The sequence below is a fragment of the Protopterus annectens genome, chromosome 2.part1 (assembly GCF_019279795.1).
Source record: "Protopterus annectens isolate FY-2018-M chromosome 2.part1, PAN1.0, whole genome shotgun sequence".
Lineage (NCBI taxonomy): Eukaryota > Metazoa > Chordata > Ceratodontiformes > Protopteridae > Protopterus > Protopterus annectens.
This window is the reverse complement of record NC_056729.1, coordinates 1,958,897,481-1,958,924,005: the sequence shown is the minus strand read 5'-3', so window position 1 is coordinate 1,958,924,005 and position 26,525 is coordinate 1,958,897,481. Positions and strand designations below refer to the sequence as shown.

At 37.9% G+C, this 26,525-nt stretch overlaps 1 protein-coding gene across 3 annotated transcripts in view; it reads right to left on the bottom strand.

Annotated features, from left to right (window-relative positions):
* DST (dystonin) overlaps nucleotides 1-26,525 on the bottom strand; it is a 4,096,730-nt gene that overhangs the window by 308,957 nt on the left and 3,761,248 nt on the right. For all 3 annotated transcript variants that reach the window (XM_044063350.1, XM_044063347.1, XM_044063348.1), the window contains 3 exons: nucleotides 13,535-13,690; nucleotides 13,153-13,359; nucleotides 10,506-10,625 (listed from right to left, as the gene is read on the bottom strand). In XM_044063350.1, the coding sequence (XP_043919285.1) occupies nucleotides 10,506-10,625; nucleotides 13,153-13,359; nucleotides 13,535-13,690 (483 nt within the window). The remainder of the gene's footprint in view (nucleotides 1-10,505; nucleotides 10,626-13,152; nucleotides 13,360-13,534; nucleotides 13,691-26,525) is intronic.

The following is a 26,525-nucleotide window of genomic DNA, read 5'->3' as shown; positions in this document are numbered from 1 at the left end:
TGCTCTGGCAAAACCTGCTCTGGCCTTGGAAATATTATCCAGCCTGTAATGTTGTGTAAAAGTATGAACAGATGACCAAGTAGCAGCTTCCAGAATGGATTGTGTATCCAAACCCTTGACGAAAGCCCCCTGAGGATGCAACAGATCTAGTGGAATGGGCTTTAACTGAAGAGGGTAATGATTTCCCATGAAATTGATAAAACAGAATGGTTTTAGAAGTCTATGAAGAGACAGTTTATTTAGAAACAGGCAAACCCAGAGCCCCAGGATGAAAAGACACAAAAATTCTATTAGATCCCCTGATAGACTTAGTTTTGTCAAGATAAAAATCTAAGCTGTCTACGCACATCTAGGGAATGCAAAGCTCTCTCACTAGGAGATTGTGGAGATGGGGAAAAAAGTAAGCAATTGGATAGTTTGATTTAAGGAAGGGTCATTGACCACTTTAGGCATAAAAGATTGATTAGTTGTCAAAGAAACCCTGTCCTTATGGAAGACTAGGAAAGGTGGTGAAGCCATTAATGCCTGGATATCAGAAGCCCTTATCAGATGTAATGGCTACCAGAAGCACTGTCTTCAAAGTACAAAATTTCAGAGAAGCTGAGGTTTCTGGTTCAAAAGGGGCCTGAGTCAACTTCTCCAAGAAAAAAGTAAGATCCTAGGGAGGTGAAACAGTTTTTTTGGGAGGATTAATGAGTAGAACACCTTTTAATGAAAGTTTAACTTCCAGCCTGGAAGCCAATGGAGGAGTTAAAGGCAGATAAGGCAGAACAGGGGACCTTGGTAGAAGGATAAGAAGGAGCACTGTTGAGTAACTCACACAGGTAAGAAGTACTGTCACAGCCTTCTACACAAAAGGCATGTTGACTACAGTACCCCTGCAGTGTCTTTTGCCTTCACCACCTTTCCATAAGGACAGGGTTTCTTTGACAACTAATCCATCTTTTATGCCTAAAGTTGTCATTGATCTTTCCTTAAATCAAACTATCTAATTGCCTACTTTTTCCCATCTCCACAATCTCCTAGTGAGAGAATTTTGCAATCCTTAGATATGCATAGGCAGCTTAGATTTTATCTTGATATCTGGCAGAAAGGGGTTCTTCTTCCTTTTCAGGCACGGGACAGAAAATATTGTCCATTTGGAGACATTTTGTAAGATTTTCTAGTAGTAGGTTTTCTGTCCTCCTGCAAAACTTTAAGCACGTTCTTAGAGAAAAAGTGCCTAAAATGAATCAAAAGTTGACCACCAATGTCAGGGGAAGAGTTGACAAGTGTCGGTGAATCAGAGATCCCTTGTCCAGAGTGAGTAGGTCCATCTGGTGAGGTGAATTGTAGTGATGGCCCTTGGCTAATTGTAAAAGAAGAGGGAACTAATGCTGTCTTGGCCAAAAGGGAGTCACTAACAAGATTTCTGGTTTCTCTTGTAAAATATTCAACAGGACTTTCTGAATCAAAGGGAAGGGGGGGGTGCATAAAGAAACCTCCCCTTCCATGAAAATGATAGGACATCCACCTTCCAAGTCTGATGGTGAGGGACCCTGGCACAGAAAAGAGGAAGTTGTCTGTTCTGAGGGGAGGCTAATAAATCCATCTTTGGAGTACCCCACTGGTGAACTAGATCCAGGAACACAACCCTGTGAAGCATTCACTCATGGGATGGTGTCATGGATCTGCTCAATGCATCTGCCACTGAGTTCTGAGTAGAGGGGAGGTACACTGCATGCTGTGAGATTTTGTACTGAACACCCAACTCCCATGCTTTGATTGCTAGGTGACAAAGAAGATAAGATTTTGTATCCCCTGCATGTTTATGTACCAAAGGACTGTAGTACTGTCTATGAGAATCTTGAGGGGTCCTGGAAGAAGCAGAGGATGTAATGCCTGTAAGGCTAGAATCAAAGCCCTCATTTCGCTGACATGTATGTGCTCTCTCTCCTCTGAATGGGTGACCATAGTCCCTGAACCTTTGTGGAAGCGAAGACTGCACCCCATCCTAAATCTGAGGCATCTGTATAAAGTTCCTGTATTGGTTGAGGAATTTGAAGAGGTAAACCAGGATTTTGACCGAGTTGCTGCATCCACCACCCTAGCTGTTTTTTCTAGCATGGAAAAAGAGGAATGACAGTCTCCAAGGGATGAGCATGCTGGGATCAAACGTTTTTCAGAAACCACTGGAACTTCCTCATGTGATGTTTTGCAAAGGGCAACATGGGGATTGTAGAGGCCATGGAACTCCTGGCAGTTATGGAAGAAGGAGGTAGAAGACATACCATGAAAGCTGTGAGAGACAGAGCTTTCTCCAAAGGAGGAAAAAACATAATCAAATCCATTCTGAACCTGCAACCCAGAAAAATTAGATCCTGACTTGGTATAAGAGCAGATTTTTTTTAATTTACTGTGAACCCCAGCTTGTAGAAACGGAATAGCTAGATCCAGGTGTTGAAGCAGAAGGTAAGGAGTGCTGGCCAGAAAAAGCAGATCATCCTGGTAATGGTAAACTTAAAGACCTTTCAGCCTTAAGAAAGCAATAGCTGGGGCTATACGCTGTGTGAAAACTCTTGGAGCAGTAGAAAGATGTCACAGACAGCCTGGTATGGCCTGAAAGGGCTGTGAGGAGATCAAGCAGAAATACCTGTCTTAGACTGAGGAGTTCTACCAGGTTTATGTGGCCTAAAACACAAGGGGGCTGAAGAAGATGAAGACCTGGAAGGTTTTCTAAAAAAAGGAGTTTTAGCAGGGAAGTTCCTATGTAATTTAGGAACTGGAGAAACTAACAGGTGTTTTAGATCCTGGAACTTAACTTTTTCTTTGAGAGTCTTAAAGAGTTCTGCAGTACCTTTTCCAAAGAGAGCAGAATTATCCAAAGGACCATCAAGCAATTTTGCCTTGATGTCATCTGGAAGAGCCTGTAGATGCAGCCAAGAGTATCTCAGCAGAAGCTGCAGACCTGGAGGAAGCTTCTACAGCATCATAGCTGCATTAAAGGGAATGTCTAGAAACTTGAGAAGATGCAGCTAAAAAAAGAAAGAGCCAAGGTCTTAGCCCCTATTTCTGGAAGTTGAGACAGAGCTTGAGAAGCTTGGGATACCAAAGGTTGAGAAGACCTAGAAGTATGAGTCTGGTAATTAATGGCCCTGATTGCAAGGGTTGAAGACATGTAGACTTTTTTACCTAACCTCTCTAAAATTTTACTTTCCTTGTCTGAAGGAAGTAATTTTGTATAGGGAAAACTCACAAGGATTTGTCAGAAGTGATGGAGACTACAGCTGGGTCAGCTGAAGGACATTTGAAAAGAAATTTGCAATCCTTAGGGACCTTATAGAAATGGTCAGGTCTTTTGGGAGCTGGTGCCTGTGAATTTGAGGTCTTGGAAGATGAAGTAAAGGCATCAAGGAAGGCTGGAAGCACTGAAAGGACAGGTGCAGGTGCAGGGGCCTCCACCTGAAGCAAGTCATAGTATCTCTTTTGCCCCTCTGAAATTTCAGAACAATCCCACTTAAAGAATTCCCTCATCTTCCTTTGGGGAAGTACATTCCAAAGGGGCAGGTATCTGGGTGGAATATGCTAAGGAGTCTTCATCTGAGGAAGACCCCTCTGAGTCAGAATCCTGGGCAGAATTAGCACAGAAAGACTTCTGAGAACCTGACTGCAGCACAAGGTAAGAGGAGAAGGCGGGGCCAGAAATAGGAGAAACCGAAGCTGGAGGCTTGAGGGCCATCAAGACCTTACTAAGACCTTGAGAAAAAACTTCCCAGTCCAACATAGGGATAGAAGGTACTACAAAATGTTTTGTCTTTTGTCTCTTTTTAGAAGGTCTCTCTGAAGCAGGAGCAAGGCATGATGTAGGCTGAATGGCAGAAGCTTCCTGTTGCAAAGAAACCGGAGCAGTTCCCGAGTCCTCAGAATTCAGTAACCATGGTTCCCCAAATGATCTGAACCGGATATCTGCATGGACTCAGATGCGCTGGGATCCACACTCCTGATGGCCTCCAATGCAGTTCCCATCTGAGAGACGGACCCTACCTCCAATCGTACCACTGGGTTTTCACCAATCTCAAGGGGTACCTCAGAGAGAGAAGGTGCAGTCGAAGAGGATTCTGGCCTAGCTTTGGCCACTTTCCTCTTCAAGGATGGCTCAAAGGAATACACAGAACATTCCATCGATTCCCTAGCCAGACGTTTAAGCCTCTGGTTTTCAAGATATAAGTTTAAAGCAGACAGATGGCTATGCAAGGTTTTAGAGACGAAGGCCTGACAGATAGAACAGGGCCAATGGCCATGGGTAGGCCCTAAACAAAACAAACAGAGCTTGTGATTATCCTTATGTGGAATTTGCCTTCCACACCTACACTTGCCCTTTCTGGATGACATTAACAATAACAAAAAGCAGAAGCAAGCAAATAAATCCCCAACACAGATTCCAACTACAGACCGAACGTACGAGTCAACCTTTACGAATGGTGGCGAAAAAGTTCTGAAGATTGTATGTGCGGACATCCCTTTTATGGCTGATGTTCACTGAGCCTACGTGCGACATCCCACATACAGGCAGTAGCTTGAAGCATTTGTATACAACCAGATGTCGGGTTGCTAGCGGAATACAACCCATATGTAAAGAATACTGCAACACTGAATAGAAGGATATCATCACTTTACTTCCAGAGCATCTTTGGGGATGTGGGATGAAGGCAATTCACATAGGCCTATGCAGATGCTGGGACATAGGATAATAGGATTGTAGGAAGTTACTAGGCTATTGGCCCTGAGCCCCTTACAAGCCTAGCCAAGACTTTAGCCCATGTTCCAACAAGTCAGCACCCTATGCCACTGTCCAGCAGGGACATAGATGGAATCTCAGGGTTGTATTTTCTGTTCCCCATCCAGTTATCCAGGTTGCACTTAAAAAGGTTTAATAAGGTAATCTGCTTTACGTGTAGGAGGAGTCTATTCCACAAAAGGAGGAGTCTCAGGGACACAAATCTGTCCTGCCATAAGTCCTATTGATGTCACAGACCAGGTTGAGGCCTCGCGTGCGGGCTAATTGAGTGCAGCTTAACTTGCAGATATGAAGCAGTCCCATCAGGGATGGCTCTGAGATTGCTTTGTATGCCAGACAGAGGTCACCTCTGAGGGGTCTGTAGGAGGCTGAGTAGAGGGACAGGGCTTTTAGCCTATCTGTGTAGGGGAGATGTTTGAGGCCCTGGATTCTTCAAGTGAGGAATCTCTGTGGTCTCTCCAGCTGCTGCATGTGCTTTGTGAGGTACATGCCAAAAGGGGCATTGTATTTAATAATCAGTCTTATAAGGGAAGAATACAGGGATGTTATGACCACCTTGTCCCTGGATGAGATACCCCTTACTAATGAGGTGGGCCAAGTAGAAAGCTTTCCGTACAACAAACACAATACAGTGGTCAAAAGTCAGTTTGCTATCAACCTGGGTTCCCAAGTCTCTCCTGACTAAACTGCATGCTTAGTGCCTTACTATTAATGTGATAATTTGTGGGGACATCATTCTTCCCAAAATGGATGATGATGCATTTTTTTGGCATTCAGTTTGAGGCCATGTTAATGGCACCAGTCAATTGTTTGGGTGAAACCCTCTTGGAGGATGTCCACATCACTAGGGGGAATTGATGACAGCACACAGCTTCCAGTCATCTGCAAACCTGGTCAGCCATAGCCCACTAGATTTGGCCTGCACCTCTGAGAAGTATATCCCAAACAGCAAAGGCCCCAAGACCGATCCCTGGGACACAGATTTTACACAGAAGGCACTCCAGCCAAGAACTGAGCTGGAGAATCACATGGTATTAGATAGCAATGCTAACTGTTGTTCCACATGTGTGTGTGTGTGTGTGTGTGTGTGTGTGTGTGTGTGTGTGTGTGTGTGTGTGTTTCTATTTCTCCGTATACAGATATACATATTATATTTGTGTCATACACAGTATCTAAGACTCACAACCTTGAACACTAAAACATTAATCTGAAATGATTGATATTCAAAATACCAACATTTTTGTAGGGAGGCAACCCCCTTGCACTAACCATGTGAGGGCCTACTTTCCCCTCACCACTGCTTACATATATCAACTTCAAGATTGCACAACAGTGGGGAAAAAAAGCAAATTCCCAGTCCCACTGTACTCCATTCTTGCTCAAAGTAATGACTGCACACTGCTATCATTTGATATTTGACCACTTGTTCCACCAAAAAAGACATATATGTCATATTGCAAACATATTTTTATAGATAGATATAAATATAGCTATCTTGCATGCTTCAAGTTGCTGCACTAAACATTTGAAGCAAACCGACAGCCATGTGAACTGTGATATCACTAGTGGGATGAAGGCATCCATTGTGAAACAGAGAAGTTGTAGGCATTACTGATAAAATACATAGCTGTGCCTTTGTCAGGTATCAGACCATGACAAAAGTGATAGAGATTTTATCAAATTAGAAAGCCAGAACTAGAAAGACTTCCTATGTCATGCTGGAATTCTGAAAAATCTATAAAAGGAAATAAATTGTGTCTGAAATACAACCGTGACATTAAATTATACCAGTAAAAGCACAGACCTTACAAGGAACGTCTGCAAGTAGGATCGGTTTACTGCACTTTGTCCTCTGGGGGACAAGTCTCTCAGACACTTCACCACAGCTGCCAATTTTGAGTAAGGATGCATGTGTTTTGCATCATCTGCAAATACAATGCACATTCAAACATTGAGGTCGCCTCATACATTGGCCGTTTTAAAACACTTCAGTTATGAACTGCTGGAAATGGCACTGTGCCATCTAGGGTAGAGATTGAACAGACAGAAAGAAAGGCAAGTTAAGTGATTTTTTTTTATCTTGAACAATGGTTAGAGCTGGTGCTGATCTGAATAAATGCTTTAAAAATGTGCTGGATGTTATAATCTCTAAATCAAAATAACTGTGAGAAACTGACTAGATCTTCAGATTTCATGGCTCTTCATGCCTTATGCCATCTACTCACACAAAAGTTTACTGTAGCATTTAACTGCACAAAGTGGCATGTAATCAGGAGCCAGTGCAAATAAGACAGTTTTATATGACCCTGGATGCTGATTTAGTGCTTAGCATGACTATATAATAATAATAATATAATATAATAATAATAATAATAATAATAATAATAAATGACTTGTTAACCAGGTAGGTCCGCTGGACATACAGCCCTTTCAGCCCTTTTTCAGTGGTGATCTGGGAGCAACATCTGGTTAACTGACTCAGTCCACACAAAATGAGGGCCGAAGGAATCAAACCCTGTCCTACAGAAACTATACCTCACAGTCTTAACCATCTGCACCAGCTGCCGCACTAATAAAATAAATTGCTGTGCCTGAACAAAAATAAAACTATCCAAGATCTTACCACAACGGTAGACAGTTATGACTTTGGCACAGCTAAGCTGTCTAGTCTAAAGACTCCACTGAAATACTCCTAGGTAGGAATGAACATTTCAGGGAAAATACATCCTGACAATGTGTGTTTGAATTAACTAAATGTATACATGTAGACAAGTCTCCAAATCACATAGATGATGAACAAAATCAGTGGAAAGAAAGCTGCTGGGATTTCCGATGTCTAGAAAGAGTGAAAAATAACACCGGAGAAGAAGAAGAAAAATAACATGTTAAGTAAACACTTCTGGGAAACATACTCAGAAAATCATTTAGGTTGAATTGAGCTGGAAAGTGCCCGGAATAAGTGGATTTTCACCAAGGTCTCTGGCCTCCCATTCATGAAGTAGTGATACTGCAGATTTCTCACAGGCATGTGCATCTATCATAGGACTATTGATACATCAACATCCCATCCAGGACTAGTTCATGTCTTGCACCTGACAAACTGTCCATCTGTCAACTAACCTTTATAAGGTAGATATCATATAAAGGAATGAATTAATTCTAATGCTGATACAATCCAGATTTGTGGGTTTTGGGTATTTCATTAACAGACTTTAGATATGGACATCAGGTTACTGACTTGACTCCATACTTCTGAGAAAAGAGAACATTGAAGATAGCCAGCTATATGGGCACTGGAAGATAGCCAGCTATATGGGCACTGGAAGATAGCCAGCTATATGGGCACTGGAAGACAGCCAGCTATATGGACACTGGAAGATAGCCAGCTATATGGGCACTGGAAGATAGCCAGCTATATGGGCACTGGAAGATAGCCAGCTATATGGGCACTGGCTACATTAAAACTGAATGTCTTCTAATGAATGGATGCACAAGCAAAAATATGGTCCACGTTTCTGATGAGTGTGATTCAAAGAATACAATAAAATCAATATGATTTAAACACTGCCTGAGCAGAGAGTTCTTATGCTGACTTGTATCAGTAAATAGAAACCAGAACATTTTCTTTTTTCTTTTAGATATTTTTGGGAAGCTTCTAAGAACTATGCAAGCTTATTTAAAGAGGAAGTAGTCTGAGTCACAATATTGCGCAATACCATACAAAACAGGTTTAAATTACAAAATAAAAAACAACATGGCATGGCATAAACTAACAGTTAAACTGAGCTGCTGTTTTTAACAGAGTGCATCCCACTAATGGAAAACCAATGTCCCAATTTGCAAATGTGAGAATCAGGACAGGAAGAAGTCCAAAATCACCAAGAACACATGAACCAGAGCTTGACATGTCCTGAATTCAGAACAATGATTGTCTATATTAGGTTCATAAAGATCTTGAAACAAACAAACAAAAAAAGAAAAAAAAAAGAAAAAAAAAAAGGAAACACCCCTGGAAATCATTTCTAAAAATGTAAAGTGATAATCCATGACACAATGCTTCTAAAGCGCCAGGACCCACAAAAATGGGATGACACACTCTGTAAAAAGTATCAATTCAGGTTAAAATTAAAGAAATCTGTTTCCACGCTAACCATGTTATGCAACGATACTATGTTGCAGTATAGCAAGCTGAAGCAGAGTGAAAAGACATCTCAGGGACATAACCTGGAAATCACATACACAATGTAACAGTGTTACATAGTTGCAATGTCCTAAATGATGGCAGACTGTGGCAAGTTATAGCTAAAGCAAGCTGTAACTCATAAAAATTATAATAATGGCAAAAACCAGCAGATTAAGGAGTACGAATTAGAGTTATCAGAGTCCACACATACAAATAAAATACAAAATCCATGTTTTATCCATAGGCAGTAAGACTGCTACCATCATGGGATACACAAACACAGCACTGATTAACTCCTGACTACCTCAGACCTCAGCTCAAGTCAAAGAATATGAACATACCTCCTAATTAGTGCAAAAATGCCTTGTGCATGAGTAAGTTTGGTGCAGTTCAAATTATAGAAGCGCTATGAGAAATTAGTGCCATAAACTGTTCTTAAAGGCTAATACTCAGGAGAATGCCTGCCTAGCTGTACTTTATTTGGCGATACAAACATCATAAATACATGCTCAGAAATACTAACATCTAATGAGTGAAGGAAGCACTTTTTGTGTTGGTCGACTGGGAAATAATTGCACAGAATATTCGGCTGACGAACATTTTCCTTATGCAAGAATGCACCACAGTTATATAAACGACCTGAAAAGGTTGGCTGTCCACTCCCTTTATGGGCATGTTTCCATCAACACAAGACATGAACATTTATTATCAGAACGATGAGCACCTATATTGCTTTTATGAAAAAGAAAAATCCTGTAGAGTGTCACCTGCTGGTGGCAGTATTTCACAAATTCATGGCCTGCTGACTAAGAGTGCCTCGAAGCTCTGTTGTTGTATCTTTCGGCTTTTCCTGGTTAGGGGTCGCCACAGCGGAACGCCGGTCCGCTAATGATTGGTAGTTGATTTTTACGTGCCGAGTTACCAGCCCTGACGCACAACCTTCAACGAAGGTACGCCCATTCACGCATGTCTCCATGCAGAAGACGCTCTAGCTGAGAATCGAACCAGACAGTGTCTTACTGTGAGGCGACAATGCTACCGCAGCACCACCACCGCGGGTAGTGCCTTGAAGCTCTGTAACTGTGGAAATGCCAGAAACTGGTCTTTAACTAGTAACATGTTAAATGTATACATAAGAAGATAATACAGTAATACGAACTATCTAACAAGTAAAGGATCCCCATCGAACAATAAAACACATCAGATGTATGAAAAGTATTCACTGAAAAATGTGTGTGACACTGAAGTGCCTGGTAATACCAGAATACCATTACAACACAAGTCACAGCATATTTATATCAAGATTTTTTAGTCAGAACAAAAGTTCCACCTATGAAAGTCCTGCCATCAAAACTGTATACTTAAAACCACTATCATTCAGTCTCACACTCGTGGTTTAAATAAGGCAGTTTTTTTTTATAAAGCAATGATGATTGTTGATTTGTAGTAATTACCTTGTTCTGTAGAGAATCATATACCACAAAATCTTTTAACAATACTTTCCAAACATGCACCCCCAATAAATAAAACAGTGTATCCACTAACCTTATGTTGTGTAAGCTGCATTTTAATTTTGTCAGGATCGTTGGCAATTTCAAGGTCAGAATCTAATGACTTCTCTGATTCTTCTAACCATTCCATTAGTTTAGTCCAGGCTTCATGTAACTGTTGAGAAAAATCAAATGGTTTTAATGTACGAATTTAGTAGCTTTGGTAGTGTTCTATAAATTACAGACCCATGCAACAAAATTATGATGGAAAAAACATGGTTTCAAAGCAATGAAAGCACATCTTTTACTCCTGCTTTTAGTCTCCATCATGTATTCAGACATACTGGCAATCACAGGGGTTTATTGGTTTTGGCCAAATATACCATCACCTCATAGCGGTTTCTTTGGGACCCCAAATTAGGACCCTGATGTCCATATCATCCTAAACAAGATTAATTACCATTTTATTGATAGCTATAAAACAAACTTTATATCCTTATCAACCACAACAGTTATCTGAATGCCTTAGTCAAATTCCTCACTAATCCCAACACCCTTATACTGGGAAACTTCAACTACCCAACATTGCACTGGTTGATCTACACTGCTAATAGCTGGTGTCCCTAACCCTTCCTTGACATTGTAAATGCTAATTCCCTTGTACAAAAAGTTAACCATCTTATTTGAGCCCCAAACAGCCTTGATCCTGTTCTCACAGACATAACTCCTTCTACACATCTCAATGTTTATAACCTTCCCTCATTAAATCAGACCATCAATCAAGTGAGTGACCTTTTCCTTTGAAACTGGATACCTCTAGATAAGTCTTTGTTTAGGGACTTCTCAAAAGCAAACCCTCTTTAAGTAATTGACGGCCTAAATAAGCTCCACTGTAATCCTCCTTTAATGGAGCCTGTTGCTAAAGATGCTGCCTGTCCCACTGACTTATACTGTCACTTAAACAGTTGGATTGTTACAAGGCCGATTCTACCTGTGTAAAACATAGAACATTTAAAAGCAAACCCCTACAATGGAATACCCATATAAACAAACTGTATAACAAAGAAAGAAATGACTTAACACTAATAAAAAGTCCCATTTTATCCACCTTCACAACACATTTAAGCAAACTAGGAAAGAGTTGAAGGATACCATTAGGAACCTTATAGGGGAATATCAACTTAAAATAGCCAATAAAACCAAAAATAACTACATATTTATGTTTAACCAAGACAGAAAGTTAAGAACTAACACTCAACAATGTTTGTAGCTAGTCCACACTTATATTACCCACACACTGATCCAAAGGAAACCGCAAATATCCTAGCTGACAAAGTTAATGAAAAATGTATTCCATATACAGTTATAACTATTCCACAAATTCCACAGTCCCTGCTGCCCTTTATAATTACTATGGGATAAGCCCTCTCAGCCCTGGCAACAGCTAAGAACTTGATGATAGTTTACCACATACAGATTATCCAAATTCCTACTTAGTCTAAATTTGTTCACTGGTTATATTCCCAAAGCCCTGAAAACAGGCACTGCAGTTCCACTACACAACCTTGACCCAATCACAGACCTTGGTAACTACAGACCCATCGGTCTCACTAGCCTCATATGTAAAGCTATGGAATGTATTATCTCTGACCTCATTAATCAGGGTATTAAATATCTCAAACTCTCTTAGCTCTGGTCCACTGCACTTATCTTTCTGCATTTCATGTCTTATAGCCTCTTCCATGATGAACTGTGTCTAAAATTTTGAGAGATGATACACAACATGCTCCTTGAGTTTTATGCCTTCATAGAATAAATGCTTCTTTACACTGGTTAAAATATTCAACATTTATTAACAAACATATAAGATATGCTGATGTAATAAGTTCATATCCTAATGCATCCCCCCACCAATGGAACAAACGTCCACAACATATCAAATAGAGTAGCACCATTCCCAGCTTCCAGGTATACCTAGATAATTAAACGGGAAACCTCAAATCCACACCTGCTCTATCATGCACTGATCTCCTCTAGGCCGAAGGGAGCTTTTAAAGGTGATTTCTTGGTTATTTTTGTAATGGTCTACAAACTGACTATGTGTACTATAAATAAAGAAATGCCTACAGATTACAAAAATATACAATAACACATTCAAATGAAGTAGAAAAGTTACATTTCTAATTCATCCACTTGTTCTCTTTGTGGTTATTTCAAATAAAAAACTGGGGTTCTTTAAAGTTATTTTGCCCACTATTTATAAACTTCTTTTCCTGGATTTCCCTCGGGACTCTGTGTTAGTCACAGGTTCATTACACTTTAAAGTATTAAACAGACAAATAAGATTTATGTCAGTTTGAGAGAAGGTGGTGATAATGTGTGAGTGTATATGTGTCTATGTCTGTCTGTCTGTCTGTGGTGATAGCTTATCCAGCTACCAGTTATTCATGCCAACTGGTACTCCTACAGTATTATAACCAGCAGTCATTCATGTGCCTCATAGGCACCAGTAATCCTTCCTTGATGTAAAAGTGTCCAGGACTGTAATTTCTCTTTCCCCCTTTCTGGGGCCAGTCAACATAAATCCAAGGTCCCAACCCAAGCCTTGTAGGAAGTATTATGAAGGGCAGCATTGCTAAGCTGCCAAACCTGCACACACACTATAATTTGACAAAACTGATAAGTGAAATGGATTTTTTTACCTGTTTGGCTCGCTTCTTTGCATCATCCAAAGCACGCCCTCGTTCCACAGACCTCTGTACTACCTTCTCCCATCTGCTCTGAACACTGAGCAACAGATTCTTGATTAGGACAACATCCTGCTTTTGGCTGAAGTACTTAAGGTGAGTTCCAGCTTTATCAAGCTCCATGATCTGCTCACGATGGGAATTCACTTCAGTGGCAAAAATCTGTACAAATAAAAAGATCAGGGGTTGAGTACCTTCTGTTCTTTCGAACCAGATACCAGGATTCTGAAATATTTATTGCTCAACAGAAAAAGTATAGTTGCTATAACAAGCAAAAGCTATTTTTTCACTTTCCAATGCCATCAGAATGAATTACGTATGTACTTCTTGTGAATACCTTGTGTTCATCGATCTGAAACATAACAGTGTCAAGAATAAGACTCGCTGGAGAGGCCATGGTGAGGGTCTGTTCAGCCTGTGTGAGCCAGTTGATAAAGTCCTGCAGGGAGTTATGGAACTCACTTGCCAAATTTAATGCCTCTTCTAGTTTCACCTGTAAGCATAAAAAACGAATGTTGATTTTATGCAAATAAACAGCCTATGGAGAAGAACATGATTTAACAGCAAAACTATTTACTTGTGTAGCAAAATCGGTATATTTATCATTCATTCATTCCCCAAATAACTGTGTATCCAATTCACAGTCTATCTTAACACTCAGTGGGTGCAAAGCAAAGAAATTAATCTGCATTAATCTATCATAGGATGCACACACATGCACAGGAATACACAGACACACACACATGGGTGTGCTAGCACAAGGCATGTGGAGAACTGTCAGTTTCCATATGGCATGTGTTTACATTGCAGGAGAATAGTGGAAAAATTCTCAGTCACTGCATACTTAATTTTCCAAAATATTTTTTAAAGCAGTCATAAAGCTAATAGGGTAACTTAAGTATATAAAAACAATCAGCATTTTTAAAAATATTTTCCTTTGATGCTATTTTATGAATGAAGTGCTCAGTATTCATACCAAACTAATGTACTAAGTAGTGCTACATACTGAAACAGCACAGGGCATTGCCTTCCACTGAAATAAGCTTCAGTTCCATCAACAGCCTCCATCCTACCTACAGTAGTTCATGATCTGTCTTAAATATTTGGCACTTAACAACAAATGTGCATGCTTCAGGAAGAAAACAGTTTTCTAAAACCTATTCTCCATTTTGTCCTCTGTACTAACCCATCCCACTTTTAGCACCTATATACTTGTCCATCTCTCTCAAAAATTGTGCAAAATTAAATTCTGATCAGATCTTTCTGGGTACATCTCACTCTCACTTTCTCCTATTATGTCTATTCACTTCAATTCATCTCTAAATGATCTATGCACCCATCTAATACTCCCAGCTTCTTTTCTAGTTGTTTTTTATCCTCAGAAAATATAACACCATCTTCCAGTCCTCACCTGGCAGTTTACACAAAACTCAGAGAGCACTGTCCACAGAGAACAAGCCTCCTACCATGAGAAGTATAGATTTGTCCATAGCACAAAACATGACTTAGAAAAGGTAACAGATCTGACACATCTGTAAACAAATTAACAAGTCTGGCCTGTCTGAGCCAGTTGATAAAGTTCTGTAGATCCCAGGTGGCTCATCTCCGCAACTTTGAATTTAAATTTTATAGGTTTATAGGTTTGTACTAGGCTGGCAACCACCAGGATCTCTATAATCCTTGTAGTGCAACCCAACCCAGTTTTGTCCTTGAGTACATTGGACGCCTTTATGCTGGGGTATGTTAGTAAGGTGGTAGCTAAGGATTATGTGGGAGGGGTGTTAGTTGGGGATTAATTATCTTACTGTCAGCCTCTGTCCATCAGTGACATGGGGGTCAGAACAAAACAAGTTGAATTAATATGACAAAGCTATAGTTCTTAAAACTGAGAAACCACATGATAGTAATGTAACAATTTGTGAATACTGAGTGCAGGGAGAATTTAACAGGAGTTGGAAATGATTATATACAAGACAATTTCATGAACACATTAGGAGTACAGTCATTAGCAGATGCAGGCTACCAGAGAATATACAAAGAACAATCAGTACAATACCATAGATGATCTGTAGCTCTTAAAGTGATAATTCTGAAAATGTTCTGATAGAACAAAATATTTATAAGACAGTTTTATTTCACACAACTAGAGAAGTAGTTGTTAGTACATTCATTAACTCAGGTAGTGGCAAGTGTATTGATTAAGTGCGCTAATGACATTTAGTAATGCTCTGATATTATTTAATGGACTGTAAGGGACAGTCTAGGATTTACTTGTTGTAGCCAATGGTGTATAGTAGATTTTAGAAAAGATTTATCAGGAGCAAAGTTAGAAAGAGTGAGCAGAGAAGGGGAGATGGAGGTTAGAGATGAGAGATGGGGAGTAGGGTACAGAGGTGATTTGTAGGATAAATAGATGTTAGGGTGAGAGTGTCAGGGAGGGTGTTTGCAGAGGCATATCCAGGTATTTATTAGAAAGTCTTTAAGGACAGTTTTGAATTGATGAGGGCGCTTTATAGTTCTAATAGCCAGGGGGAGTTTGTTCCAGGAGAGGGAAGGAGTGTAGCTACAGAGATTTTGTCCAGTTGTTCTTTTTGGTTTGTAAATTGTTAGTAGATTTTGGTTAGTGCTTCTGAGTGTCCTGGAAGGTGTGTATAGGGATACAAGTGAGGATATGTCTGGATGGAAGGAGGGCTTGTAGAGGATGGAATGTATGAGCAGTAGTTGGGAGAAAAATAGTTGGTGGGTAAATTCTAACCAGTGTAGGGTCCTGAGAGAGTAACAATGGTGGGATTTACAGGTTTGATTATCAGCAGATGTAGAAACTTTATTATAGGTGGTTTTGAGTTTAGTTATTAGAGAGGCCTGGAGGTCAGTGAGGGCTGGTTAGCTATAGAAGAGATTAGAGAGAAGGTAGGCATGAGAAAGAGTGATTCAGGTCTCGTTAGTTAGGAATTTTTTATTTCTGTAAAGCCGACCTAATTTTAGTTGGGTTTTCTTAATGCAATTGTGCACATGTAGGTTAAACTTGAGCTGGTCATCTATTTTAGTACGTGATTCAGCTGTGATTGTGGTGTTGTTAATGGATGAGACAGAAAAAAGAGGGTTTTAGGTGGTTTAGGGATTTGGGAAGAAAGAGCAAAAGTTTGGTAATTTTTGGATTTAAGATTATCTAATTATTGGTTAGCCAGTTTTCAATAGATGTGAAGGATATTTGAGTGAGGTTATTAGCAGTGGTGATAACTGTGGAGTCTTCAGCGTGTTGTAGGAGAGAAGACTGTGGACAGGAAGTATACAGTAGATTAGTAAAGATGTTGAAAAATAAGGGACCTAGGATTGGTCCTTGAGGGACTCCCACCTTGATGGAGAGAGGACAAAACAGAGAGGAAAGCCATTTACGTGATTGCTGTTTACAGAGACGTAATTAGCAAACCAGGAGATAATTGAACTAGAGAGATTTAGGTCTGAGAGTATAGCAAGGAGCAGGGGGTGGGAGACTATTCTGAATGCTTTGGATAGGTGTAGGAAGATACAGGAGATGAGTTTGTTGTTGTCTCTAGCTAGTGAGATAGAATTAGTGAAAGAAAGAGGGCTGTAGAGGTACTATGGTTGGGACAGAAGCCATGCTGAGTGGAGGTAAGTAAGTTTTCTTGAATTGGATAGTTTATGATTTGTTTATGTATACATTTCTCCATGATTTTTGAGACAGGGGACAGAATTGCTATCACTCTATAGCTGGAAAGTTCAGTGAAGTTACCTCCTTTATGAATGGGTAAGGTATAGAATTGTTTACAGACAAAGAGTAGCTTGGATTCAGTTACAGAGCGGTTGATAAGAATGGAGATGGGAAAGGCTAGAGAGTTAGCAGCTGTCTTAATGAAGAGTGGAGGAAGGCTGTCAGCAGATGAGGAGTAGGGTTTCAGTTTGAGAAGCAAAAGTTTTAAATAACTTGTGGGTACTGGCTTTTGAGAGAGTGTTGTTTTGTTTAGAGGAGGTTGGGATGTCAGGAGAGTTTACAGAGTTAGAAAATTGCATCAATTTAATAATGGTGTTTATGAAACAGGAGTTAAATATGGATGCAGTTTCTTGGGGTGTATTACAATCTACTTTAAAGTGTTATTGCTACACTTCTAAAACATTTGTGTTTTACAGGTAATATTATCTCTGGTTATACTCCTGATGTTAAAACAGTAAGTAGTTTGAAAACAAAAAAAAAATTATGACATGTTTTTGATGTTTTAGTTATCTTGGGTATTGAGATTCACTCATATAGATTAGCAACATTTTCTGAGTAATAAAAAAAAAACAATACAATTCTTTAGATGGGGGTGGCCACGGTGGTGCAGCGGTTAGCATTGCTGCCTCACAGCAAGAGGTTCTCCGATTTGATTCTCGGCTGGGGTGGCTTCTGTGCAGAGTCTACATGTCCTCCATGTGGTCATGTGGGTTTCTCCCAAAGACATACAGTAGGTGGATTGGACACTCTAAACTGGCCCTAGGTGTGTGTATGCCTTCTGTGGGGTTGGCCTCCACTGCCAATCATGAGCGGACAGATGATCCACTGTGGAGACTCCTAACTGGGAAAAGCCGAAAACAGAAGAAGAAGAAGAAGAAGAGGACAATTCTGAAATGCTTCTTACTTACATTATAGTTTCACTAATAAATCATCACGGGTTAATTTTCAGTGCAGAGCTTATCTAAACAATCCTGACTTGGTTTGTGATTGACTGTGCAGTAGCCTGGTAAGAGAAGTTTTTATATGAATGTAAATTTTATTTTATTTTTTCACCATTGTTTTTCACTGTTTGCAAGAAGGAAGGGAAAGCTTGTAGGCAAGAAGATTTACTTTGATTTATATTTTGTTGTCTTACCTTTAATCTTCATTGTTTCTTGTGGGAAAGGGATGGGTTTTAGACAGGCAAACTCTAGCCATCCCAAGTGGCCTAGTAAGCTATAAATTCAAACAGACGCAGGCAGGACAGGACAATCAAGAACTTATCAAAACAATCCTGTCTTGTTTGTGATTTGTTGATGTTTACTGTTAAAAAGAGGTGCGATTGCGATGGATAGTGAGCAGAAGCTACTGGGCACACATGTGTTCAGATGGGATAGCAAGCACTTACCGAGATCAGGAAAGAACATTTTTGCAACAGATACTTGGCAGTATATTTGACAAACACAATACAGGATTTTTGCCAAGCCAAAAATTTAACAGTTCACAAACAGCAACATTTGATGCATTTCTGATGGTTGTTAATGCTAGAAGCATTAATAATAAACTTTTTTTTATTGGAAAATTTGCTACAGTCTCACAAGATTGATGATGTTATTATTTGTGCAAACATGGTTAAAGAACAATAACTGGAAACCAGTTCTGTCAGAGTGTAAATGTTTTTACTGTTACAGACATTCTAACATAAAATCAGGTGGAGGTGTTATGTTTGGGATTAAAGACAGTTAAGAGACCTGTGATTATTACATATTCAGTGATAACGCCAATACTACATATGTGTAAATGTGGCAATAAAGACCATGCTAGAACATATAACAATTGTTGGTGTGTAAAGATCACCAAAGTCAAGTGCTCATGACCTAAAGGAATTCATGCATTTCTTGAATGGAGGGAAGAATAATAGTGTCTGGGGACTCAAATTTACCAGAAACAGACTGAAATAATATTGACTCAATAACATTAGCTAGGAAACTATAACTTATACCACACAGAAGACACAAAAGGATCCAAGGACAGCAGAAAATATTCATCAGATGTATAACAGAATACAGCCACAACCATTTATATAATCAAATTACTAAATCACATGACTAACTAGATTTACTACTAAAAGGTATACTACATTTCAAACTAGTTGATAAAATATATTTATTAACATATAAAAATTAATATATATCTCACAACATAATGTAGCAGCATTACAAAAATATATTTATATATATATAACATACAGACATAAAAATAAAATACATAATTCCTGATTTTTGTTTTTATTTTCTGTTTAGGCTTCTAGCTTTCAGCCTAGGTTTAATAGCTATCCCATCTTTCAGTCCTCTCAATCTTATAATCCATTTAGATTCAATTTGTTCAGTAGAATTATTACTTAGTATATGTTTTGATAGAACATATAGGGGCAAATGTATATTTTTATTTTGATCTGATATCGCTTGAATAGTGCATACATATTTTTACACCATTACTTACATTTCTGTATGTACTTGTTTTATTCTCTTTGTTATACTTCTTACCATAACAAGGTCTAGCTTTATTACCTCTCTGTTCTGTAATTGTTTTAATACTTTTATACATACATACAGAAATGTAAGTAATGGTGTAAAAATATGTCTGCACTATTCAAGCGATATTAAAAATTATACTGACATTATAGAGAAACACTGGAAAATTTTAACCACTGATGGAGTCACGAATAGTCTTATAGATGAGACACCTACATTTATTTTTAAAAATATGACATCTTTAAAATAATGTCTTTGTATTTTGAAAATTAATAAGAAAAAGTCCACTCAACACTGTACGATACCTTATGGACATTGTAAATTTTGTCAGTATATTGATAGCAGTGGAGAATTTAATCATCCAGATCAAAATAAAAATATAAATTTGCTGTCTTTGCTACTTGTGATATAGCTCATGTTGTGTATTTAGCTTACTGCCCTATATGTTTAAAATTTTATATAGGGAAAACAGATAGAACTCTTAAAGGGAGAATAAAATAACATTATTGTCTTGCCAGTAAAGGCAGTATTGCTAGTGCTCTATCAAAACATATACTAAGTACAGATAGCTCTCATTTCTTTAAATTCATGGTGATAGCTCGCATTTTTGAAAATATTAGAAAAGGAGATATTAATAATTCTACTGAACAAATTGAATCTAAATGGATTATAAGATTGAGAGGAGACTATGGACATGGCCTGAAAGATAGGATACCTATTAAACCTAGGCTGAAAGCTAGAAGCCTAAACAGAAAATAAAAACAAAAATCAGGAATTATGTATTTTATTTTCATGTCTATATTTTATATATATATTTTTTTTGTAATGCTGCTACATTGTGTTGTGAGATATATATTAATTTTTATATGTTAATAAATATATTTTATCAACTAGTTTGAAATGTAGTATACCTTTTAGTAGTAAATCTAGTTAGTCATGTGATTTAGTAATTTGATTATATAAATGGTTGTGGCTGTATTCTGTTATACATCTGATGAAGTAGCATCGCTACGAAAGCGCTTATGTTTTTACTTGTTATTAAAGGAGGAAGTTTTACAGGGATATTTTCTGCTGTCCTTGGATCCTTTTGTGTCTTCTGTGTGGTATACAAACAAGTTTTACTGGATTCAAGTCTGGCTGGAGTTTGTGGTTTGTGTCTTCAATAATATTTATAACATATGCTCAAGAACAACAGTTGCATCAGTTTGTAAAAAAGCCTACCAGGAAACAGAACATACTGTTATTTCATGTCAAGCTTTACCACCATTGATGTGCAATGATCTTGGGGGATATAAAGGATAATTTGTTGTTAGATAATTCTTCCAAACTGAGATCTAAAGCAATGCACAGAAGATTAATAACAGATTAAATGGAAGCAAAACAGTTGTTATTTAAAACTAATTGGAGTGATGCATTCAGTGGAAAAACGGCAGAAGGAATATGGAAAGTTTTGAAACAGTTGTTTGAATGTAAAAAAAATATTTAACATCAGGACCTAGGCACACAGTGTCAGAAGGATATATTTCCATAAGAACAAGATACTTGATTAAGGTGAGAGACAAAAAATGTAAGAAACAGAAAAGAGTTCAAACCACAACTTTGAAAACTGAAATAAACAAGTTGGACAGACAAGTTAAACATAGTGTGAGACAAGAACAGGAAATATTTGAGGAAATTTATATAAAGACATTGAGCATGACAGGAAAACATTTTATAGAAGCATAACATGTGGAAGAAATAAAGGCATACAAATTGATAAACTGTGTACTGATCTAAGATTCTAATGAATACGCCTCAATAAATGAATATTAAAACTAACTATTTATATATCTTTATGATCTAACACTGTAGAACCAAGAAGAATAACATGAACAAACTGTTTCTGACCCTCCTACTAATATATAGTATACTTCGCTGTTATACAACTGTGTACTTTAGTGCTGTACTAAGATGTCACATGTTACCTTTAGCGGTATGTACTATTTCCTTTTCCTCATTGCACATGCTATGTTTCTCCTATGTGCTATTAATAATAACAATATGTAACTTTGTAAATTGTATGACATTTGCTTTTTTTGTATCATCACGTTTTGCTGTAAATGTGGAGTTTTTATAGATGAAAAGATGTGGAATCCCGTCAACAAATGTAAAATAAATTGATAAACTGTGTGTAGATTCTAAAATGTATTCTCAGATACAAAAGATTATAGATATATTTACAAAATGTTATACAAAGCAGTTTTGCTCCACAAAGGGGGTGATAATTTTTCCTAGTGGCATCTGGCTAACCTCAAATCCTGAAATCAAATTAGACTATACTGAAAAAGAACTATGCAACCTGAATCCAAACAAAGCACAGGGAGGAAACAGAATTGGTAATAATGACCTGAGAACATGTCAGAAGAACTTACAGTACCATTATAGCTATTATGAGGAGATTCCACAAGTTTGGAGACATGCAATTGTTAAACCTGTCTTTAAGGTAAAGGGGAGTAGGACAAACCCAGTGACATACAGACCCTTAAGTTTACTTTCACATTGTGGAAAAACAATGGGGAATGTAATATTGGATAAATTATTGTCAAAACTGCAAAGGCTGGGACTTGAAGCCATATATCAGCATGCATATGTTGAAAGTAGATCTATTTCCATCTGTAACATGATTTTCTATAACAATGTAATAACAGCTATGAATGAAAAATTGTGCTGTCATGTAATTTATATAGATTTAACCTCAGCATTTGATAGGGTCATGCACAAAAACACTGATCAATAAATTAGAACACCTAGGTATTGATGTACTCTTGATAACATGGACAGCTGCATAGCTTACAAATAGGACATGGCAAGTATCATACAGCAATTGGAGAGGTGTAATTTGAGGTTACATTCAGGATGTCCAACAAGGCTCTGTCCTTGGCCCACACTTATTTAGACTGTAGCTTTCAGATCTATCTTTTTCATCTGAGGTGTTCTACAGTCTGTATGCAGATGACTTGAACTAGGTAAACTGATTACATGTGTTACAAATAGGGCATCTGCAAAATAACGTGACTAAAATGATCATCATATTCACAAGAGAATAATATGCTAATTAATATATCAGAAAATAAGCATATGAGATTTACGAGACTTAAATTGAAAGGTAACTATTTAATACAGCACACAGTGATTGAAACTGCAGATTCATTTAAGGACCTGAGTATATGGGTAGATCCAGCTATGAGCTTTTCTAATCATGTCAATCAAATGGTAAATGACAGTTATGAAACTACAAGTTGCATAAAAAAAGATTTATAACGTATAGGAAATGAGAAATGACAAATCATTCTTTGTTAGTTACATTAGTCCCAAACTTCAGTATGGAACAAGAATATGACACTTTATAAGAAAACTAGCATGAGTACACTGGAAAGAGTACAGCAAAAATATATCAAGGGCATCAATGGATGTGACAATTTAAGTTATTATGAAAGACTGTCTCATATAGATATTTAAGAGTAGACCTTATTCAAGTATATACAGCATTTACAGACAACTACATTTGGGAATCTTTGGAGTTATCACAAAGTAGTAGAGAATTATCAGACAACCTTTGTAGAAGATCCTATAGAAATGAAAAGTGCACTAATTGGTTATCGAAGAGAGCAGCTGATGAATGAAATAGACTAGCAAATTACATTAAACAAAGCACTACTTTAAATATTTTTAAGAACAACCTGGACACTTATTATGGGAACAACTGTTCTGTTGTATTTGCAGGCTACAATGGCCCTACTTGAAATATTTGCATGCATGCATGCATCCATTTTAATTTAGATATGCATGTATGTGTATACAATTGTAAAAAAACTTTTAACTTTTAATTTAATTTGAAAAAACAAAACAAGCGCGCTTAAAAAAAAAAAAACTTCATCAGAACAGAAAAAAATACACACAAATTTTTTACATCATTTCCTTAATTTACCAAGTCAATCAAACAATTAACATTTAAAAAGACAGTCATATAAAAATCTATAATAAAAATTGTGTGTAACACCTTGTCCTATATAAATATATAAATATAAAAAAAGAAAAAAAGAAAAAAACAATATGTTGAAACTTGATGAAGTCATTTTTTTTAAAAGAAGCTTTGACCTCTTTTGTTTTTTCAAGAAGTTTTAAAATTAAATGTGTATGTTGATGTGTATATATGTGTATGGAGACATCTATGTATGTTCGACATCTTATTTTAACAGGGTATAAGACTCCCATGCTGCTGCATGTATCATAAAAAATTATAGCTTATACACTAATGCAAGTAGTGAGGCACTGTGGGTTCAGTCTTTATTGATGTCATGTCAGGAGTTTTCATCTGGGGGGGTGGGAGTGAGTGGATGCTGTTGGATTGTCCATCCCCGGGGGGTTTACTATGAGAGCAACATTAAGAAAACTACAGAATCTATGCTGCAAAAAGCATTCCTCTTATTTGGGAGGTTGCCTATGGGTGTTGGGCAATAGGGCAAAATGCTCAGCAACAGTATCATGTAAATGCTCAGCAGCAGTATGATTCAAAATACTCAGCAGCAGTCTGATTAAAATACTCAGCAGCAGTATGATTAAACATACTCAGCAGCAGTATGATGAAAAATACTCAGCAGCAGTATGATGAAAAATACTCAGCAACAACATGATGAAAAATACTCAGCAGTATGATTAAAATAGTAGCAGTATGATTAAAATACTCAGCAGCAGTATGATTAAAATACTTAGCAACAGTATGATTAAAATACTTAGCAACAGTATGATTAAAATACTTAGCAACAGTATGATTAAAATACTCAGCAGCAGTATGATTAAAATACTCAGCAACAGTATGATTAAAATACTCAGCAACAGTATGATTAAAATACTCAGCAGCAGTATGATTAAAATACTCAGCAGCAGTATGATGCTACAGCAGTCTCTTTGATCTCCTCACTGGCCCTAGATGATGGTTCTATTGAACCTGAGGGAGGCTAGAGCAGGTTTGGTAAACCACATGAATGAGGAGAAGGCCTGTGGCAGCTGATGGTCAGCTGTGGGAAGGTGAAAAGCAAAAAAAAAAAAAACCCTGTGTTTTGTGTAGAAATTGCCTACATTAGCCAATATGAGGCTAAATCCAACTCTCAGACTTGTGAGTCAGCTAGCCAAGCAGCAAAGTCAAAGGTACATTAATATTAATTAGTGGCATTCCATGATTAGTGGTTCTTGTCTACATTCTATTTAGATCACTGCCTTAATGAGTGGCCATGACCTACGTGTGGCCTTGTTTTTCACATGTGGCCATGACGGCAAAAAGATGTGTCGCAGCATCAAAGAACAAAGGATACGACAGTAGAATGTCAGAGAACTGGAAATTCTACATTTGATGTGAGCAAATCAGGTAATGGCTGTTTAAAACATACATTGTATTTTTATTTTATTTCTAAGTTATTACAGGCATTTTAGTAAAGGTGAGTTGAACAAAAGGTAAATTATCTGATGGTTGCCTATGCATGATCACCGTGTAAAGTTTTTTTTTTATCTCTCTGATTTTGCTTCCTTGATATTATCATTCCCAGACCCTTATACCCCTTGTTTGAATGGAACTACAAGATCACAGGTTGAGCAAAAACTGTTTTCATCTTTCCAGGATGTATCTGTTTTACCATCAGTTGTGTGACCATTTACATAGTGCATATAAGTAACATGTCATACCTTCAGGGTGCAGAAAGGTTTGACCACTCTGCATAAACATCATTTACATTACACTCCTACATCAGAACAACATTATGTGGAACTATTTAACACAGAAATTCCTGCATTTAATAATGCAGAGGTCCTACTTGCTAAGGTAAGACTAAATACATAAAAACAGCTAAATATCTTAGGATCATATATCCCTCCAGGAGATAAGAACAAAATAGAATCTCTCCTCCATTGGGCATCTGAAACCCTCCTCCATGAAACACTTATACTAGGAGACTTCAATATTGATTGGACTTCACTTAACTCACCCCACCCCTCAAATCATATTAACCTCTACAGTTTCTCACAGCTATACAAACCCCTACTAGGATCGACAAAACATCAAAAAAAGAATGAATACTAGACTGGACTCTCACTAATCGCCCATCTTCCACTCATAATTTCAGTACACTACCTAACACTCTAAGCAACCAATTACCGACTTTTTTTTATCAGAGACCAAACTAAACTCATTAGAACTAGCTCCCTTCAACACATTACCTACACTAAAAACTTCAGGTTTGATGACCTTAATACAGCCCTTAAACACTCTAACTGGTCCCCCCTTTTAACACTTCCTCTAGACGAAGCAGTTGAGTATTTCAATGCTATCTTCTTGGGCATTCTCAACCAACTTGCCCCACCAAGATAGATCTGCATTAAAACCAACTATGCCCCATGGCTTACCAGGAACACTAGGCAATTTATGAAACAAAGGGACAAAGCATGGGGCACCTGGCATTAAAACAAAACTATTCCTAATAGGAAAACATTCTTAGAACTGAGAAACACTGTAAAAAAAAACAAATCAGACTAGACAAACTAAAAACTATACCAAAATTCAAACTAAGCACAATACCAACCCACAAAAGTTCTGGGCCACTATAAACAGTATTCTCCAACCAGGTAAATCACAGACTCCTCATCCAAACATAGATACCACCTCCATAAACACAGCAATCCAAGTCAATGAGTTCTTTACAAATTCTATACCAAAGTTATCAACAGACCCACCCTCCTCTACCCCTACTATACTACATAACCATCAAATAACCCTAACTCCTTCACCCTTAAACCAGTACCAACTTACACCATCTATAGACACCTAATTAAACTTAAACCCACCACCCTAGCTTTAAACAAACTACCCGCCAAATTCCTATAAATAACCACCAAAGTCATTCCTACCTGATATCAATAATTATAAACAGATTAGTCTCAGAACAAAAAGTGCCACTTCTCTGGAAAATCTCCTATATTATACCAATGCATAAAGGGGGCACTTCCACTGACCTAATTAACTACTACTCTATAGCTATACTTTCCCCACTGGA